Source organism: Caloenas nicobarica, chromosome Z, assembly GCF_036013445.1.
Source record: "Caloenas nicobarica isolate bCalNic1 chromosome Z, bCalNic1.hap1, whole genome shotgun sequence".
Lineage (NCBI taxonomy): Eukaryota > Metazoa > Chordata > Aves > Columbiformes > Columbidae > Caloenas > Caloenas nicobarica.
Window position 1 is genome coordinate 44,010,733 of NC_088284.1, and position 20,198 is coordinate 44,030,930.

Below are 20,198 nucleotides of genomic sequence, written 5' to 3' on the forward strand. Positions count from 1 at the left end.
GACGCCACGGCGCAGGCGCGCGCGGGAGGTTCCTGTCAGGTCGCTCTGACGTGTCGACGCCACGGCCCGGCCCGGGGCGCCGGCGATACCGACCCGGCAGCGGCCGTTAGCCCCTTCGGCCGTGCCCCGCCATGTTCAACGTGGAGAGCCTGGAGCGGGCCGACCTCGGGGAGAGCCTCCTCACCTGGGTGAGTGCCCTGGCCGCCAGGCCTCCTCCCGGAGCTGGGCCGCCTGGCAGGGACACGGCTCCGTGCGCCCCCCCCGCGCCGCGGCCCTGCTCCAGGGGAAGGGGGGCGCCTCGCTCCGCCTCCCCAGCGCCCGCCCGGGCCGCGCCCTGGCGCTCGGGCTGCCTCCAGCTCGGCGGGGCTCGGCAGAGCCCTTCCGGACCTGCCCCTCCTCGTCTAGCCGCAGCGGCGCAGGCGGTCTGGAGGCTGCCCGGTGGGGGGGCCTCCGCCGCCTTAGCTCTGCTTCCGCGCCGGGGAAACAAAGGAACCCGCACGGCGAGGGGGGGAGGGCCGGAGGAAGCGCGCCCAGGTGCGCTACCCGCCCCCCGTCGTGCCCTCGGGCTGGCCGGGCAGCGTGGTGCCCGCAAGCCGTGATCCTTGCGCCGCGACCCACGCCCTTCCTGGCGCGGTTCCGGTGTGTCAGTGCCGTGTTTTTGTAACCTGCTGGCCGCGCTCGGCAGGCTCTCTGATCAGAAACTTTCTTCTGCTCTGTTTCTTTCTCTGTATTTTTAAGTGGTTCTTTAGCTTCTACAGACAAAATTCACCAGTGAAATCGAAGATAATACAGTATCAACCTAAGAATTACCTTTCTCCATTTCAGTGCTTGAAGCGTGGTCTATAAACATCTTGAAGTTGTGCTGTCATTCAGAGAGCTGCCGAAATGTAGCGGACCTTGAACCTGGGTTTGCAGCTAATCTATGATTTCAGCAGTGACTGGAACATAGCCATGAAACTTGTATTTCTGTAGTAGCTAGTTTATTGATTAGCTATTTGGAACAGCTGGATTTGTTTTGGAGGCTGTTTTTATTATTATTATTGTTGTTGTTGTTATTATTATTATTCCTCTCTGTGAGCAAAATTGCCAAGGAGATATCCACTGTATGAAACTCTGGGGTGCAACTGATGGTTGAACAGAAACAGAGATTTTCTCTTTTAGACATTTAGTCTGTGCAAGGCCAGAGCTGGCTAAAGTTGTGATGGTGATGAGTAAGTTACTGAGGAATGACAGGTTAGGGTTCTCTGTGAAAATCAAAAGTGGATGAGCAAGGGAAATCCACTGACTGTTAGAGGTGATGGAGGAAGATCTGTTGGTATATGCTGCTAGTTGCCATGTGTTTTCATCTTAACTGGTTTAGATATCCACCTCTTGTGCTCTCTGTCAGTAAGGCTGTATGCCACAAGGAGAAGGATAAACTTGAAAGCTTACCTAGCAAGTGGTCGTGGTCCCAATGTGTTCTTAACTCAGCAGATTTCCAAGTAACCAACAGAGTAGCTCTTTCCTTTGCTTCTGAGACTACTGTACTTGAAACACGTAACTTGCTGAAGTAAGAAAGAGAATGGATTTTATCCTGTATGGCAATGGCCTGTTAAGAGTGATTGGAACTGTTGATTTTACCCATTATCCAATCACAGACTGGACTAAATTGTTACTGACTTGAGAATATTTCATTGAAGTATAGCATCTGTGCAGAAGTCTGTGTCACATCTGAAAAGATTTCAAAACTAAAAATATTCCAGTACTCAGTTGTTTAAGTATGCTGTTCAAATATGATTCGGAGGTGTTAATATTTCAATGAAGTTGTTTTAAAAATGCTAAAAGGTTAAGGTGTTTGCTAACTAGTGAGAGAAATCACAGAATACAGAGTCAGAAGGCAGTGGCTACTTCCCTGTTACCCAAAATAATTATTTGTACAGCCCAATATAGTACAAACCAGTGGTTTATATGTGTTCAAAAGGATTCTTTTATCAAATGTTCAAATGCAGTGGAAGTTGGATTAGTCTTGATAGAAAATAAAATAAGAGTCGCCAGTTCTTGTTTGTGGAGACGAAGAGGACAAACATATCTATATGAAGTCTACTCAGCATTAGTGAATATCTCCGCTGATTTTCTTGCGTTAAAAGAAAGAGTAGAAAGAACTAGTGATATTGTTTGTCTGACTGGTTGGGTTTCTATTGCTACATTTGAGGCTGGTAGTTGAGGCAATTGAGTGGCAAACTTTACCCTTGAAACTTTCTTAGGAAAGCTAAACTTTTGAAAAAAAATTACCTTGGCACAAAAAGCTATCCTGGAAAAGAAGACATAAAAATAGAAAACTGAGAGAGAGAAATCACAGCAACAGGAAAGTCTTGTGGCATTGACAATCTATAGGAATTATTACTCAGTCATATAGTCATGTATGAGCAATATTTAGTATTTATAATCTTCGGTCCTGAAACTGTACCTATCCGGTGGAGTCTTGTCCTGTCTTTAGTGATGGTTTGTGCAGGTCACTTTACATTTCTAACTCTCGCACCTCCTCGGATATTGAGCTAACCAAGAAAATAGCCGTATCTTTTTTGGTTCGCAGAAATATTCGTAAGTCCTTCTTAAACAGTATTAGAACTAGTCAACACGTTTCTTAGATTAATGTGTGGAGTTATGGGTTATTTTTACAGTTTCAGTATTTTTATGTGAATAAAAACAGAGTCAGTAAAAAAAAAATGAATAAAGGTGGTTTCAGTTTATTCCAGGATATATACATGAAACTTGCAAAAGAGGCTGTGGAAGTTTTTTAGTCCTCAGTGAAACTGGCTGTATAAACAAGATGCTTTTTTTGCCTGGCTTTGTGTCAAGTCCCATAATGATTCTTGGGAAACCGCTCATTTAGATGGGAGAATAGAGCTGTCTTAATTGCAGTTTATGCATAGCTGGGACAGCCAGTCTTTTCCATTATGCCAGAGAAGCTGACTGTTCTTAGCAACTGGTTTAACCTCCCACATTGCTTATTTCACATGCATATAGAAGTGCTTGAACTGGTTTCTCTGTGTTTTAAGCAGAGTAGATAAAACTTTCCATGAGTCCAATAACCTATTCAGCCTAAACTGAATATTTTTGCAGGTGGATGTAGGTGAGATGAAACTGCTTCTCTGTCTGCCAGCTCATGATTTTAATGAATGAGAATATTCCTCAAGGCTTTTACTTTGCATGCCTGTGATTCCTGTTCTGGTATCTTTAAGCTGGAGCAAACTGCTTACCTGTTAATATGTTTTGTTTTGTTCTTTAATATTTCACCAACATTCCCATTTTTGGTGTTACGGTCTAGCTTGGGGTGTAATTGTGTATATATATATATATTTTTTTTTTTTTTTTTTTACTTTTTGTCAGCATCACAAAATGGGTTCCTGAATAATTTTTGTTCAGGATTTTAAACAGCTGTGACAACTTTTGCTTCCTACCACTTTACCAGGTGACCATGATGTTATTTTGAGGCAGCCAGGGTAGTGGCAACTCCAGTGAAACTGAATGAAGGACTGAAGTTTATTGATATCTCGAAGTTTATATTATACTTTAGAAGTCTTTGTAGCTTACTGTGATTGCAGAACTATTACTCTACAAAAAATCTTCCAGAATCCTCCTCTAAGACTATTCTATGAGCTGTGGTATAGTTATTCAAAGTGCACTGCAGCCAAAGCAGTTTAGAAAAATGTGGCTGTGAGGTAAACTTGCAATATTAAAATTGTTTCAGCATATGTAATACAGATTCACAATACCTTTTCTATTTAAAACTTATGACTAGTCCACATATGAACACACTGTTTTTTTTTTTCTTTGTGTGAAGTGTCAGGAGTGTTTTTAACTCAGGTACATCACCGAGTCATTTCTTAAAACATGGACGGCTGTCAAATGTGTGTGTGGCAGTTACACTTTAATATGTCTGTATCTGAAATCAGCGTAAAGGCTAGTGGCTTTTGCTATGTAATTTAAGAAATTTTCTTTTTTAACATAGACCTAAGATATGATACTGAAAAGATTGCTTAGCATTGGTATGTAAACAGGAGGATTCCTCAAAGAGTCATTGCTGTCTGGTTATGAGTAGCAGATTGCTGTGAAGATACCATGAACTTTCTTTCCCTTCATTATGATAAATATCTCATTTTGCCATGTGCTGCCTCCACAAAGCTGCATCTTGCTGGATTTCTTTCTCTTCCAACCCTCAAGGCCAAATATAGTTTCTCTGGTAGACATGTTAAAACTTTTATTATGATCAAGAATTTTGTAAACAATGTACAAGGTACCTGTTTCAGCACCCTCCATTTAAAAGCACTCCGGCCATTTATGTGGTATCAATCCTTTGATCTTTCTTCTTTTTGATTGAAAAATCTTCTCAGTACAATGTATCTCTGTCTTTTGTGTGGTGGCCTCTCCCCAGTGAGAAGGGTTTGCCTGTGTTAGTTTGAAATATAGAGACCATGTAAACAAGTACTGAAGCAGAGATTTTGATTGTCCAAGAAGACTGCTTGTAAATGCTTTGTAGTCATCCTTTTCAAAGAGGATCTAATCTGCTGGAATTTACTAGGAAAGCTGTGTTTTCTCCTACTGTTGGGTTACCTCCTTTTTAGACTATGCTCTTCTCAATCCTTTTGCATCTATGGTTTTAAGTACTCTTCTGGTTTCTTGTAGATGCAAAGATTGTAGGAGACTTGCTAAGCCTGTTTAAACTCTTTGTTCTTTCAAACCTTGACCACAAAGTGGTAGGGTTTCATTTTCTTTTGATGATTTCATCACATCAGCATCTCTTACCTCTTGAAGAAAACTTCAAATTTCAGGAGTGGTTGATTGTGCTGGTGATGACAGCAGGTCAAGAAGATAGTTCTGTTTGAATATGTTGTTGTTCAGACTGTGGGAAAAAAACACTGGGCTTGCCAGTAGTCATGGAGTGTGGGTTGGTGTATCTGGCAGATCACAGTTCTTGTGCCTGCTGTGACAGACCAGAAGGTTGAGCAACTTTGTTTTGATGACCTCTCACTAAGATGGTAAAGAATTTGTTGTCCCATTGTTTTAGGGGTAGTTGTCTAAGAGAGTGGTATTCTGAGATTTATCATTCACTATGTTTGAAGGAGCTGAGGTGTCTAGCACCATTATTAGGTTTTAGAGATTTTTTTGACCTGTTACTGAGATGTCAAGAAGAGGCAGAAGAACTTCTTTTAAAGATTGTGTTGTACAACAAGTGATGTAATACTGACAATATATGAATATGATAATAAAATATAAGATATTGTTTGTTTGTATTCCCCTTCCTCCTCCTTGTAAGTCAACAACAGGAAGGAAGGCTGAAAGGGAGAAACTTGTGGATTGAGATAAACACAGTTTAATAAAATAACAAACTAACACTAAGATACTACTATTACTAATACAGAAAAATTGAGATAGAATATAATAGAATATAAAATAAATAAAATATAAAATAAAAATAAACAAACATTTAAATAAAAAAATAAATAATACAATATAAATAAATGATAAAATATATAATAAATAAATACATAAATAAGAAAAATATTTCGATAAATAAATAAATAAGTAAAATAAAGAAAATAAAAAGAAACCTCATGAACTCTATCCACACTGAGTAGCCAATCCCAGGAAGCAGCACCCTCGTCCCAAACAGTCAATCCCAGAGAGAGAGGAGAGGAAAAAGCAGAAAGGCCCAGAGGTCTGTGCAAATGGCAGAATGGCAAAAAGCCAAAGTAAATAACCGCCTGAACAGAACTCCCCCAAATAGGTCTCTGTCCTGACTCTGAGCTGCTCCAAGACTAGCTGGAAGATCCCAACTCTCCTTAAACGATGCATGATGCTAATGGCATGGAATATTCTTATTGATCAGTCTGGACGTCAGTGAAGCTCTGCCTCATCTATGCCCTGACTTCCTTGATGCCTCACACCTGTGGGCAGAGTGCTCAGAATGTCCTTGGCTCTCAGACCAGAGCAGTTATAAACATTAACTCTGTCCTGGGCTTTTATCTTCTTGTTCTCAAACTAAATTCAAACAACAACCATGCTAGCTACGAAAAAGAAAGGTTTCTAACAGCTTGAAGAAAATTAACTCACTTTCAGTCAAACCAGCACACTCAGGAAATTCAACTTCTGGAATAAAACTGTTGCTTGTTGGGGAGCCTGAATACTCTTTGTGTCATGCAGTCTGCTGCTGTCTTGGAAAGCATAAACAAATAGCTTATGGTATAACTATCCAAGCAGAAGATATCAGTGCTAACAACTGGGAAGAGAAAAATTGGTGAAGTTGTCCAGAAGCACAGGATCTGATTATAGGATATCCAGTTGGAATTATGACAGGTCTGACTCAATACAAGAATTTGGCGTCTGAGGAAGAACAGCTTTCTCTACGTCATAATTAGCTTACGATCCTGAAAAAAAAGTAAATGGTCTGATTTCCTCCTGGTATTGAAGCAGAGGGCAATTTTAGTGGGATTCTTGCAGATCTCATACGTAATATTGCGTGAATGTGCAAGGACAGAAGTATCGAACCATCCTTAATCTTCCCTGCCAGTTTGCTCTTTCAAGTGTTCTTGCTAATGGCTTGAGTAGTGATTCACATCCAATCCAGCGAGGCTAGTTCTTTTCTTATTCTTACTGCTTTTAGCTGCTTCTCTGTGCCAGCTACATGATCTGTTTCTTCTGTGGTGATATAGTGTTGTTTTAGGTTCTACATGGCAGCTAGTTGTAAGCTTGCATAGTCAGTTCCAAAAATGTAGGGAAATATGAGTGAATAATTCTAAAGGATCATTTATAGCCTGGGGAATACTTTGCTCTGATAACTAACTAGTTTGAAACTAGACATTACCTTTTGTTGTGTTTGCACATAAGGTAACCAGTCACACAGTTTTATCTGCTAAGAACCTCTAATAAAGATTTCAGGTATTATTACAAAAGAACACATAAAATATTATGCAACTGCACTAGCAATAAAAGCCAAACTACGTATATAATCATCGTGCAAAGAGCAGGTCTTTCCTTAACTCTTAGTGTTGAGAAGGGAAAGGTGCTGGAGAGCTTTTTTTAATCTTTGGAGGGGAAGGGGCTTGTTTTTTTAAACATTTTTTTTTGTTTTCCTCCAGCTTCATGGGATGCTAGATTTCCCATCACAGCTTTTATCCTGGTCTTCAGCTACTGTCTTTGAGAACTGAGTGTTTGTTCAGTTCTCTGACCCTCATATCAAGAGTATTTTTAATGAAATACATTTGTCTCCTATCCCTAGTTGCTAACAAATCCTCACTATTCATATATGTAACCTGAAATAGTAACTGAGATTTTCTAAAGTTCTGAATTCCTGAAGCAATTATTTAGTCCCCAGTGATAGGCCCCTTCACATTGAAACAGTACCTGCTACTCCTTATTTTAAGGTTTCTGTAAAAATTGACAGCTCGTGTTCATGGCTCTGTGAATCTGCGGCCTGGATTAATATTTAATAACATGAAATAAAATAACCTTTTTCTCTCATTATGTGATGGCTGATGGAAGGTACAAAGGTCTACTAGGGCTAGGGATTGACCCAAGTGATTAGTGTTTTTTTTTCCATTTTTTCCCCAAATTCTTGTCTGATGAAATCATAGAATGGTTTGGGTTGGAGTGGGCCTTTAAAAGTAATCTTGTCCAACCCCCATGCAATCAGCAGGAACATCTTCACCTAGATGAGGTTGCTCAGAGCCCTGTCCAGCCTGGTCTTGCATGTTTCTGGGAATGGGGCATCTACCACCTCTCTGGGGAACCTGTGCCAGTGTTTTACCACCCTCATTGTAAATAATTTCTTCCCTATGTCTAGCCTGAATCTCCCCTCTTTTAGCTTAAAACCATTACCCCTTGCCCTATCGCAACAGGCCCTGCTAAAAAGTCCCTCCCCATCTTTTTTATAGGCCCTTTTAAGTACTGAAGGGCCGTAACAGGGTCTCCCCAGGCTGAACAACCCCAACTCTCTCAGCCTGTCCTCACAGGAGAGGTGCTCCATTTCTCTGAAAGTTTTTGTAGCTCTCCTCTAGACCCATTCCAACAGGTCAATGTCTTTCCTGTACTGAGGACTCCAGAGCTGGATGCAGGACTCCAGGTGGCGTCAGGTGGAGTAGAGGGGCAGAATCCCCTCCCTTGACCTGCTGTCCACACTTTTTTTGATGTAGCCCAAGATACGCTTGACCTTCTGGACTGTGAGCGCACATTGCCGGCTCATGTCCGGTCTTTCACCCACCAGCACCCTGAAGTCCTTCTCTGCAGAGCTGCTCTCAATCCCTTCATTCCCCAGCTTGCACTGATGCTGAGGTTGCCCTGACCCAGGTGCAGGACCTTGCACGGTGCCTTGTTGAACCTCATGAGGTTCACATAGGCCTGCTTCTAGAGTTTGTCTAGGTCCCTCTGAGGGATGGGATGACATCCAGGCATGGTATTAAGGCTGCATATAGTAGTACAAAACTGGAAAAAAAGGGATCATAACAGGGAACGGAAATTAATTTACAGCTTTGGGGAACTAACGATGGGGACAGTATCACAAATACTCAAGAGGTAGGAGCAGTTACAGCAGGATGAGAAGTCTTCCGGGAGGAAACACATCACAATGCACAGGAAGGACAGTGTTTTAACAGCTGTTATCGAATAGGTCCTTAGAGGCACACACACAAAAAGTATTTGTTTCTTTGTCATCACAGCTGAACTCTGCTTTTACATTGTCACGTTCTTATAATTCTTCTCCCTTCTGGAAAATGAGCTCTACTGTTCGTTAGAAGGGTTCAGCATTTTGTAGAACTATCTGAGAATCACATAGGAGTTTAACTTTGACATGCATTTGTAAAGCTGGTTTATGTAGGGTTTTTTTAAGAAAATTTGTTACTTTCGTATCTCTGAAGGATGTGAAAAGGATATAGTTCCTTTGTTTCAAGAGCTGAATATATGTTTTGTAGCATAGGTTTGACACCTTAATTGGAATATTATGCTGTGTATTCCTTTCCTAGGCAAGAAAAGAATTTTTTTACAAAATTAAAATGCATGTGAAGAAATTAGTCATATAACTAATTTTAGTCTTTCTTTCTGTTCTTTGTCATCTAACTATGAAAAGCGTTATTGTCCTTGGTGGTAATCTTGCATATGTGACTATAGAGAAAAAAGAGTTCAGACTGGTTACCTGAGCCTTAATGACAGTTTAGACTTTTTCTTGTGTATTAAGTATTGGGTAAGTATGACAGTAAAATTAGTTAAAAAATGACAGAGTATGCATCTTGTTTTTCAGTGTCCTGAAAATAGGATTAGCAACCTTCCTTCCTCCATCAGTGTAGTGGTATCTCCTGTGTACACTTTTATTAAAAGTCAAGGAAGTGTTTTATATATCAAGATACGAAATTAATTTTAAATAATCTGATTAGTTTGCAGTCTGTTTGAAGACCTCCTTAATGTTGGTATTGCTTATTTGCAAAGTTAGAAACAAGTTTTCATTGTCTATGCTTGAGAATTTTATCCTTGTAGCATCTGGAATTTCTTCAAGTGTAAGCATCCATGATGTCATTGCATCTTTTTTGCTAGAAAGTATTATTTCCCCTGTATGTATTGCTGACTTTGTGGATTCAAACTCAGAATTGTCTCTGTTCTTCAACAGTTTTGCTGCAATTCAGAAACTGTAGGTAAACTTAGTTTTCTGGCAAAATAGCAATTTGATGCGATATCCTATTTTGTGCTGTTTTTCGTGTGTGGGAGTTTTTTACTGATCCACCCACTCTTATTTTCACCTACTGTCCTTGCAATCTGTGATGGCTTCTTGATTCTCTGGAGAAGAAGTGAGACTGTGTTTTCCCCATAGCTCAGACCAAAATATAGGAAAATGTACTGCATCCGAAATGTAGAAGTCCCTTCTGTCTGTTTTGTATACCACAGAGTAATTTTTTCTTGTGCTCATGGAACACGGACATCGTTCATGACCCTTTGTTGGACACTGCTGAACTTCCTCAGCAAACATGCTGAGAGCTCATTTCTTTGGCTTTACATGGTCATCATTGCTGGTTTTTTCCTAATTGAGTGCTAGTTTTTTTTCTTCCAGAGAAAAGGAAAGAAAAGAACATTCACCCAGGTGCTTGTTCTCCAAATTAATGTTAAGTGGTGTTGCTGAAGTGCTTCCATAGGTATTACAAGAATCTGGATATTTTGCTCTTGATTCTTTGTGAACCTTCTCAAAAAAAAAAGACCTGCAAAATGCTGTGGAAAATTTGGCTTTTGGAGAATGTACTGTTGTTATTTGTAGTAATGTTTTTCCAAGTTTTTGAAAACAAAGATGCTAATCCCTGTGAGTAGTTCATTTCCTTGATTGCTATTAAACCTAAAATTTCTTAATTCCTACACATGTACACTACCCTTGTGGGGTTTACTGTGTTCGATTTGCTATTTGGCACCATTTTTTTTTTACTTTTGAAAATCTCTTGATATTGAAGTAAAAGAAGGCAACCTTTTGTTTTCTCCCACAGATCCAGACGTTTAATGTTGAGGCACCATGCCAGACTGTGGAAGATTTAACGAATGGGGTTGTGATGGCCCAGGTTCTTCAAAAAATGTGAGAAATTGTTTCTTTAATGAATTAAATACGTATAGTTTTATTATCTATACATTTTCCTGTATTTAAGTGTATTTTAGTTCAAATTTGTCTGGTATTCTGTAAGGATGTGGCTTTTCCTATGCTTAGACAGTATGTTAATCTGGAACACAACTACTATGTCTTTTTTTCTCTATAGTTTTCGGGTAACTATTTTAAATGCAAAAAAAAAAGTTTTTGTTTTAGGTATTTATTCAAGTATGAGCTTACTGGAAAGTAAGTTGGATTAAAACTAAGCTTACAATTTCAGATGTTTTTAAAAAGTTGGAACGAGTACAAGGTGAGGTATTGGCCCTTGATCATTGTTTGAATCTGCAGTCAAGTGTATCAGTAATGCTAGAATTAGTTTCATGCAATAAAACTTCTGTGATAAACTGAATGGAGCTGTCAGTTTAGTTGTTTGCAAAGATACTACTTGAAAGTAAGTGAAGGAATAATAGCGGTTACACTAAATAATGTTTTTGTTCTTTTGAACTTCAAGAACAAATAGGATAAAATGCATTAGTTCAACATCTCAGTGTAATCTAGGATGTTTCTGGGGACTACAGATATGCATCTGAAACGTAGCTATACACAGAATTACCTATTTTAACAGAAACGCAACTTGTTATCACTCATTAGAAACTTAAGCAGCAATTTACCAGTCAGCCATGCAAATTGAGCATGCCAGTTCCTACAGACCTGTTTTTTTTTTAAAAAAAGGTATGCTTTATTCCTTTAAACGTGAAGAGGATTCTGTCTTGAGTGTAAATGGAGAATGAAATTTTTTATGAAATGAAATTTTTTATGTAATTTGTGGAAAATGTAGACTGGACAGGTACAATATACATATGAACAGCTTTCTGTTGGAGTTTTTCTGGTTTGTATCAAAGAATTGTAGAATAGTTGATGTTGGAAGGCACCTCTGGAGTGTTTAATCCAACTCACCTTCTCAAAAGCACAGTCTGCTAGAGCAAGTTGCCCCAGGATTGTGCCTAGTCAAGTGTCGAGTATATAGAAGGATGGAGACTCCGCAGCCACTCTGGACTACCTTTTACAATATTCAATTGCCCTCACAGTTTAAGAAAAAAAAAAGAAAATAAAGAAAACCAAAACCACTCCCCCTCAAAAATAAAACCAACCACAAACAACCCACAGGGCCATTTTAAAATTTTTGTTCAAATGGAAGTACTTATCTTTCATTTTGTGCCCACCGCCTCTTTTCTGTTCACTGGACACCACTGAGAAGATTATATCAGGGTATAAAGAAGAAGAAGCAGCCATCAGGTATTTATACATAGGATTGATAAGGTCCCACAGAGCCTTCTCTTCTTGAGGCTGAACAGATACAGCTTGCTCAGTCTCGCCTCATATCACAGATGCTGCAGTCTGTTAATCATATTTAATGCCCTTTGCTGAGCTTCCTTGTATGTTGCAGGTCTCTCTCATACTGGGGAGGCCAGGACATAGCACTTCAGATGTGGTGTCACCAGAGCTGAGTAGTATCTCCCTTGGCTTGTTGGCAATGGTCTTCCTAATGCAGCCCAGAATTTTCTTTGCTACAAGGACACATTGCTGTGCAAAACTGCTTTCCAACCAGTTGGCTGTCAGCATATACCATTGCATGAAGTTTGCACTTACCTTTGCTGAAATATATAACGTTCTCATCAGCCCATTTCTTCAGCCTGTCCAAGTACTTCCAAATGACAGCAGAACTGTAAGGTGTATTAAACACTCCTTCCAGTTTTGTATTATCTGAAAACTTACACTCTGTTCCATCATCTAGGTCACTGTTAAAAATGTTTAATGGTATTGACCCCTTGGATATGGTGCTAGTATATTGGCCTCCACCTGGACATCACGCTGCTGCTCATAACCCTTTGAGCCTGGCAGTTCAGCCATTTTTCAGCTCATGTCACTGTCTACTTACCAAGGCCATGCTTCATCAGTGTGTCTATGATGATGTTATCCTGATCAGTCGGTCTGTAGTGGGCATCTGTAACAGAGTCACCTTTGTTGGCCTGCCTGGTCATCTTGATGCATAATCTCTCAGCTGGCTCATCATCCATTCCAAGGCAGAGCTCTTGCAATCCCACTGCGCTCTCACATAAAGAGCATCTTTCCACCACTGCCTTCCCCACTTGTTCTTCCTAAAGAGCCTATACTCATTCCTAGCAGCAACCTTGTCATATGAGCCATCCAACCACATCTACGTGATCCCAGTGAAACTGTGGCCTTATTACTACACACAGACCTCTGTTTCCTCCTGTTCGTTCTCCATTCTGCATGTATTAGTGCACAGGCACTTCACATGTGTATCCAGTCTTGCTGATTTACAAGAATGGGTCTGAGAGCTTTACCTGTAGAGTTTTTCTGTAGACCTTTCCTTATTTATGTGCATATGCTTGGGGTGACCCCACTTAAGTCTTGTTTTGTTGACTGTGAGGTATCTCTTCTTCACATCATCCCACACCCTTAGCTTGCCAACAGAGTCCGCTACTTTGTCACTCGATGTTTGGTTATATTTTCTCTCCTCTGTTGTTCCTTGTTTAAAACTGTTCTTACGAGGCTCGCCAGCTTGTTGGTAAAGATGCTTCTGCGCACCATAGTCAGGTGGGCACCATCTCTTCCAAGCAGTCCTTGATCCTCAAAGAGGGTTCTGTGGTCTTAGAAACCAAAACCTTGCTGCCAACTCCACTTCATAGTGGGTTGTTGACTTGCAGGATCTGTCTGGTCCTCAGGTTCCTCCCACTAACTAGTGCAACTGGGGAGAACACCACTTGGGCCTTGATCATAGCTTCCAGAGTCACTTAATCACACTTGGAACTTTCCAGATCTCCCTAGCTGTATAGCTGGTGCCTATGTGGAAGAGCAGAAACAGTAGTAGTTTGAGGGCTGGACAAGCTCTGGCAGTCTTTGAACAATGCCATGAGTTCAAACCCCTATCAAGCAGAAACCCTTCTTAGATGATGAGTCAATTAAAAGATGGGGGTCCTCCATCTTTTGCTAGCTCTTGCCACTTCTTGTGCTGCTGCGTGGCTCAGGCTTACTGGACACAAATTATATGTTTGACAGAGTTCCTAGCCTCTTAACTGCTACAAGGTTCACTGAATCTGTTCTGCAGTTGCAAATCTTTGGGTGGAGCAGGAGCCTTCCTCCCAGTGAAAGAAAGAGCTGCCAGTTCACAGGGGGAAAGAGGAAATCTCGATGTCATCCAATATTTCAAGGGAACTCTTTTTAGCATGTGGAAAGTTAAGATGTGGAGAGTAGAATCGTAAAAGCTTGAAGTAGAAAACAGTCTTTCCTATCTGAAACTTCAAAGAAGATGTAAATTCTGCAGTTTCTTTCTGCAATTAGTTTCTTCTTCTGTGAGGAAGACGAGGCATCACTTATGAGAATTATTCAGTCTTTATACATTTTCGAGTCAAACAAAATTACTTTCAAGTAATGTCAGTGGTCCTCTTGCTTCAGAATAGTTGAAGCAGTCTTTCTGCTATTTTAGTGTATTTTGCTGATACATCAAAGATGACACCACAGCCCCCTGCCCAGTACACATGGATTTTCCAACCCAGCATTTGAATCAGCCCGCTTGTAAGTTTTGTGAAGTCTGAACGTCAAGTTTACAAGTCTGAAGCTAAATACAACGTGAATGGGATACCGTTCCTTTTTTTTTTTTTTTAGGATTAGAAAGATACCATCCTTTTTTACCTGCTGGAGTATAAAAAGGTGGTGACCATATAGATGGTGTGTTCGGTAAACTTTATAGTAAGTCAGGATTTCAGCATAATCATCTGTGAATCTGTTTTCAGAGCATTTAGAAAAAATATAATAGTGACATACGTATAGAAAAAATGTCATAGTGACACATTTAATATGGGTATTTATCTGTCTTGCATTTCCATAGTTCTTCTGTAGGGTACAGTTTCCTCTTAGTATAATGATGGGCCAGCAGTTGATAACTGTATATATTATTGATTGACTAGTTCAAAGACTCATCAGAATTTGGATATAAAACATAATATACCTTGATACAAACCAAAATGAAGCTTCTGTGTCAAAGGCCCCTCAATAACCTTACTATTTTAGGCTGGTACTACCATGACTTGAAATACTGCCTTTCTCCCTGCCTTGGTATTATTAAAGGAAAACTGTTCTGAGATATTGTTTTCAGCTGGTGAACTGATCTTTTAAAAGGAGATGTACCATAGAAATATTGCATTTCTATAGTACGATTTAAAAATATTTCCTGTAGCAATTGCCATGCTGACACTGAATGCGTTCTTTAGTTTACCTGGTTTATATGTAAAGATCAGTTAAGCAATTTAAAGTTCTTTCTCTGTGCCCTAGGTAGTAATTAATAGTTGGCTGTCTTTCTGATACTTGTGCTTCAGATTTACCATTTTGCATTCTTGTGCAATTAATACGTTGATTCTTATGCAGAGATGTAGCGATAATATTGCTAAATCTTGACTGCATTCCTGTTGATATAAGCTTCGAAGTGCAGCAGCAGGCATGTCTTGAGTTGCAAAACAGGAATGATAACATAGGAACAAGTTTTGAGGGAAAATATTATTGCTTCTTTTTTTTCTTCTTTCGTAACAACAGAAGGTGGCTCCAGTTTTAGGGGTTTTTGAGGCAAATACCAAGGGTTGCAGAATAGCTGTTTCCCTGGACATGAGAGGCTGGGAACATAGGCCAAATACAGGGATCAGCGTTTTTATAGTTGACTAGAAAACTGATCAGGAGCGTATTGGTGAAGCCATTTTAAGTGTTCTTGAAAACAAAACCAGATTTGACACTAGCAGTGAAATCCTCCTTTTGCACCTTCAAACAGATAGCACAGGAAGAACACTTAATCAGGGGATGTTCAATGATATCAAACAAGTCTAGAGCACACTTTTCAAGTCTATCCTTTTTATATTAACAGCATTGTCTCCTTTTCTGTCCCAAAAAAGATATCCGTGTAGAAGAAAGTTTTTGCAGACATAGAAAAGTGTAAGAGCCAGACAGCTGGGTGCTTGCAGTTATTTGGAAAAGTCACACAGTGACATTCAATAGCAAAGAGCAAGCACAACCTGAAGGAACCAAATAACTGCAAACAGATGTCATTTGCAGTGAAAACTTGAACAGTACTGGCTTTGACAGGAAAATTGCTCAACGAGTTTTATCTTCAAAGGACAAATTTATTGTCTGTGCTGGAGACACTAAGCTTAAACACTGTTACTCTTACTCCATTGAGAAGGCCAGACTACTATTTCTATAATGCACGTTCCTTGAAATTTGGGTGTCAGTGTAGATGCCTTCTGTTTAGGGTTCTTCATCAATGTGTGTACTTTGAGGCTGATAGTATTAATAGGTTAGTTACATAAAGGTGGGAAGGGAGAAATCTGACAACTTTTGGGTGCATTGTGACTTTTACTATAGTAAATTAATTAATGTTTGAAAAATTGCTGAAAAAGCAGATTGATATATCCAGTGAGAATTAAAAAAAAAAAGTTCACTGTGAATGAAGAAAATGCAGTCAGTGAAGAACTTTAAGTGAGGTAGAGCATTGATGAAAATTGGAAGATATTTGGGTGATCCAGTGATCTGGATATATTTTCATAGGTGAGTAAGGATAGCATTTCTTCTTGAAAACTTTAAATCTTCAAAGTCCGAACTTGCTATTCTTTCTATTTTTCTAACCTCCACCTTCACAGAAAGACTCCATTGGTACTTACGAGAATGGCAGACAGTGGGAACAAGATGAAATTAAGACAGTAGTTAATAATGAGGAACAGTTTCAAAGAGAAACCTGGTTCAGGGAATTGTTTTAGATACACAGAAGATTTGCACAATACAGAATGGTAGGATTTATTGTCAGTAAAAGAAAAAAAAGAAGAATATTACTTATTCATCAGCTGATAAAAACCAGCTGTGCCTTGTGTCAAGTGTTTAGAAAAGGTCAGCAGCTCCTTCCATTATTCTCAGTTTTTTGTATGTTGTTCTCAATATTTTTTGCACTCAAGGTAGCAACCCATTTGTAAATAGGGGACATTTGCCCAAAGTAACAATTCATGTAGCAGAATTTTCTGTAATAAAACTGCTTAAAGAGGCTGTGAGAAATAAAGGATACAGAGGGAATTACTTACACCTTCAGGAGCTTCTCACTGATGGTAGTGTGTGTGATATAAAATGTCAGAAATGTGCACCATGGAACCAAGCATGAGCATTTTGCTTACGGATTCAGTTGTTAATAAACAGGTGTTGGTAAGTCCCTGAAGGACACTTTCTTTTTATCATACAGCATTTATCTTTGAATTTCAGATAACCATTTGAATGGAATTCTCCAGTGCTAACTATATTACGTTGGAGGAAGAACTTCAGCCTATCCTTTAACTTACTGGTTTTTTGTATTATTCTGTACGATTCACTGTTCATTTGTGTTCAGTTGTGAAGGTTACTGGTTCTTCTGACTAGAATTAGTATGAAATACAGTAAGATAAGATGCCTGTACACAATCAGTATTGATAATTATTTTAGAGAATACTATACTTCAGAGTGAAGATTGGAAGCAAAAGAAAATGTTTGAACTGTCTATGAGTTGAGTATCTGCCTAAAATCATGTAGCTTATGCTATTCAGAGCAGACAGAAGTGCCACAGCTTCTGAATTGCATCCTCTTTTTCTTCATGGTTTTTTAATTGCCTTCACTGATGTTACTCTTGTTTTCACTTTCTATTGATATCCCTAGAATAGCATAATTCCCGGTTTTATACTACAGTTTTAAATTTTCCTTTCATCCCACTCTGGAGACTGTTTTGTACCAGATGTCCCTCTTGTTTTAATTCTTTCTTTGTCATGCTGGTTTTCATAAATGTGAGAGATGACATATATTTTCATTTGTCATCCATGCATTGTGCCTTGCTTAATGAATTATTCATTTGTAATATTATACATTGCAGCATGCTGTGTATGTTTTGACACATGCAGAACACAAAAGCCATGCTTTTGTGTATTGCTGGGGGAGGGAAATTTTTGTAAACAGTAATTTCTTAAAGCAGCTTACTGTACACCACTGTTAAAATGAGTAATGATCATGAGTTATGCTACATGTTCTGTGGGTTGATTTTCTTCAGGAGAATATTTCTATCTCTTGGCATCTATGATGTGGAGAGATGATCACTTAAATAAAGGAAAATTTGCATACAAAATAAGATGGAGATGGTATAAAGGAGCACTACTGAAAACAACATCACATGAAGCAATACAGCATTAACAACAGCGCAAATATCTTGTGCTCTGAAGAAAAGTCCCAGTTATCTGCAGTACTGTTCAGATACTAGGCAGCCGTCAACTGATACACCATTATAAACCTGGAAAGTTATCCAGTGCAAGAGATTGTCCAAGTTTGGATTTAGGCTCAAGAGCCTACTGAATTCAAACTGCTTGGTTCAAACAAGTCGTCTCATGGTTATGATGCTCTGGTCAGATTTCTGCTGCTCTTGCTTAGTGCAGTACTTCTTCAAAATGAGCTGGTAGGTTTTCTAATCTGCTCAGTTCTCAACCACACATTTTCATATTTGCTTAGGTGGTGCTTTTTTAAAGGCTATAAGAAACATCAGCATCTTTCTTAATGACATTGACTAAGGGAGTTAAAGAACCGTGGATATGATTGAATCATGATTCTCAAAGATTCAGCTGAAGGAGACTTGTTTGCAGCAAGGGTTGTGAATGACCTAATGTCTGGAAGCCCGTTTTAAAAAGTATTTCTAGAAATTCTGATGGAAACATTTTAATTTCAGATTTTATTTCCACTAGTTTGAAATAGAAAGCATTGCTTTTGGTATTAATTCTGAACCTTAATTGGACTTTTGAGGACAGAAATGAAATTATAATGGCACACTAGGAATGGTTCCGAGGTGATTTATGGATGAGGAAAGGATGATCATTCAGATTTGTTTGGTGTTGATACCCGACCTGTTGTTTTTCTGCTTGTATTCCTGGCAAAGTGTTCTTGCCATATGCGACTAATACTGTGTAATCTGTTTGGAGGTGCTGTGAAGAGAATTGTTGGTATCATTCTGACCACGGTTACATGTTGATGATTTAGAGTGGATTACTTATCAGCTGCTGCACCCTTAGATACTTCTGTGAGGTTTGTATACTTAAAATAAAGAAAAAAAAAAAAGGGATCTGTGGGAGAGGACTACCACACTGAGTTTAGCTTTAATTCTCAGGGCCCTTCGTTATATATGTCTGATGATGTAAAGGTGTAGGTAGCCCAAGAATTCAATGAAGACAGTGAAAGCCAGTTGCTGGTTCATGTGTTACTTTTTTTGCGCTAGTAGGTAAGAAAAACTGCTTAGTTGCTATTGAAGTACATGCTTCCAGAGTGGAATGAGTTGGAGCTGGCCCTGAAAACTTCTTACTCTTCCTCAGCTAATGCCTTATTGTTGAAAATCAGGTATGCAATATTAGGCATCCTTTCAGTCTGAATATAATTTTGCTTGTGGGTAGTTGGTTATGCTCACCTATGCTGCTTTGTGGAGTCATTATTTACAATGAAAATGGTAAGTCAGTAATTGGTATATTCATGGCATTGTGGCCTTGAAGCAACTGAAGATGGTAGTGACCAAGCACAAACCTTAAAATGGTAAGATACAGTCCTTAGGATAGTCCAACTGGTCTTTTTTGCTGGTGAAACACAGGTAATGAGGTGTACCTACTTTCTCATTCAGCTGCATAAACACTTTGTAGTTGTGAGTCTGTTTTAAATAAGGCTCACTTGGTTGTTGGCAATTCCCAGAAGACCCATCTGAAGGATACTGGGTTGCTTTTTGAACTTCACACCTCAGACGGATTCAAGTAGGGCTACTTGAGGTTTGAACTCTCATTCTTTTTCATTACTTTCCAGGTGATTTTGTTGTGATTGAGTGGAAGTTAGGCAAATTAAGACTTTTTTGCAGGGAGAGCCGTTTGTTTCATGTAAAAACTGAGTATAAGCCTTCTTCATCTCTAGTGGATCTTGTATGTATTGGAATCCATTTCATTCTTTTTACCTGTCTTTTGAGGGCAGAGAGGCCATTTCAAAGCTATTTGAAAGTATTTATTTCAAAACCAGAAGCTCTGGGTAAGACATTGCTTCTTCTGTTTCATAGTTTAAGATTGTCATCTGTGCTAGGACTGTACTGGTTTTGAATGGCAGTAGTTTGGAGTCATCAGCTTAACTAGTAATTGAAGCTGTTCTTCCAGCTATATGTTTCTTGATGCCATGTCAGAGGAAAGGAAATACGTAATCTTCATCAGAGTCTGTAACAGAATGTGTAAAAATAGCAATTGGAATGTGTAAGCAGAGAAGCAGTGTTTTTTGTGATCTCTCTGCATTGCTGTGTATTCTGTCATGGGCTGCATGCAGACCTTGATGCATTATGAGGAAAACGTGGGGAAGATGGAATACAGGAAATACTGTGCATCATGTACAAAGTGTAGCTACAGAGCCTGTGCCCTAATTTAAGTACTGATATAGTTGCTGGTTTACAGCATATATGATATAGATGTCATTTGAATCTCCAGACACATTCACAGTTTTCTTAAGGTTTTGCCAAAAGTGCTCATGGCAT

The 20,198-nt window shown here is 39.3% G+C and overlaps 1 protein-coding gene across 1 annotated transcript in view; it reads left to right on the forward strand.

Moving 5' to 3' along the window:
- Window positions 1–33: 33 nt before the first annotated feature.
- The window catches only part of HOOK3 (hook microtubule tethering protein 3), a 91,935-nt gene continuing 71,770 nt past the window's right edge, over window positions 34–20,198 (forward strand). Inside the window, exons 1-2 of the mRNA XM_065657922.1 lie at window positions 34–188; window positions 10,494–10,579. Of these exons, the coding sequence (XP_065513994.1) occupies window positions 132–188; window positions 10,494–10,579 (143 nt within the window). The 5' untranslated portion in view covers window positions 34–131. The remainder of the gene's footprint in view (window positions 189–10,493; window positions 10,580–20,198) is intronic.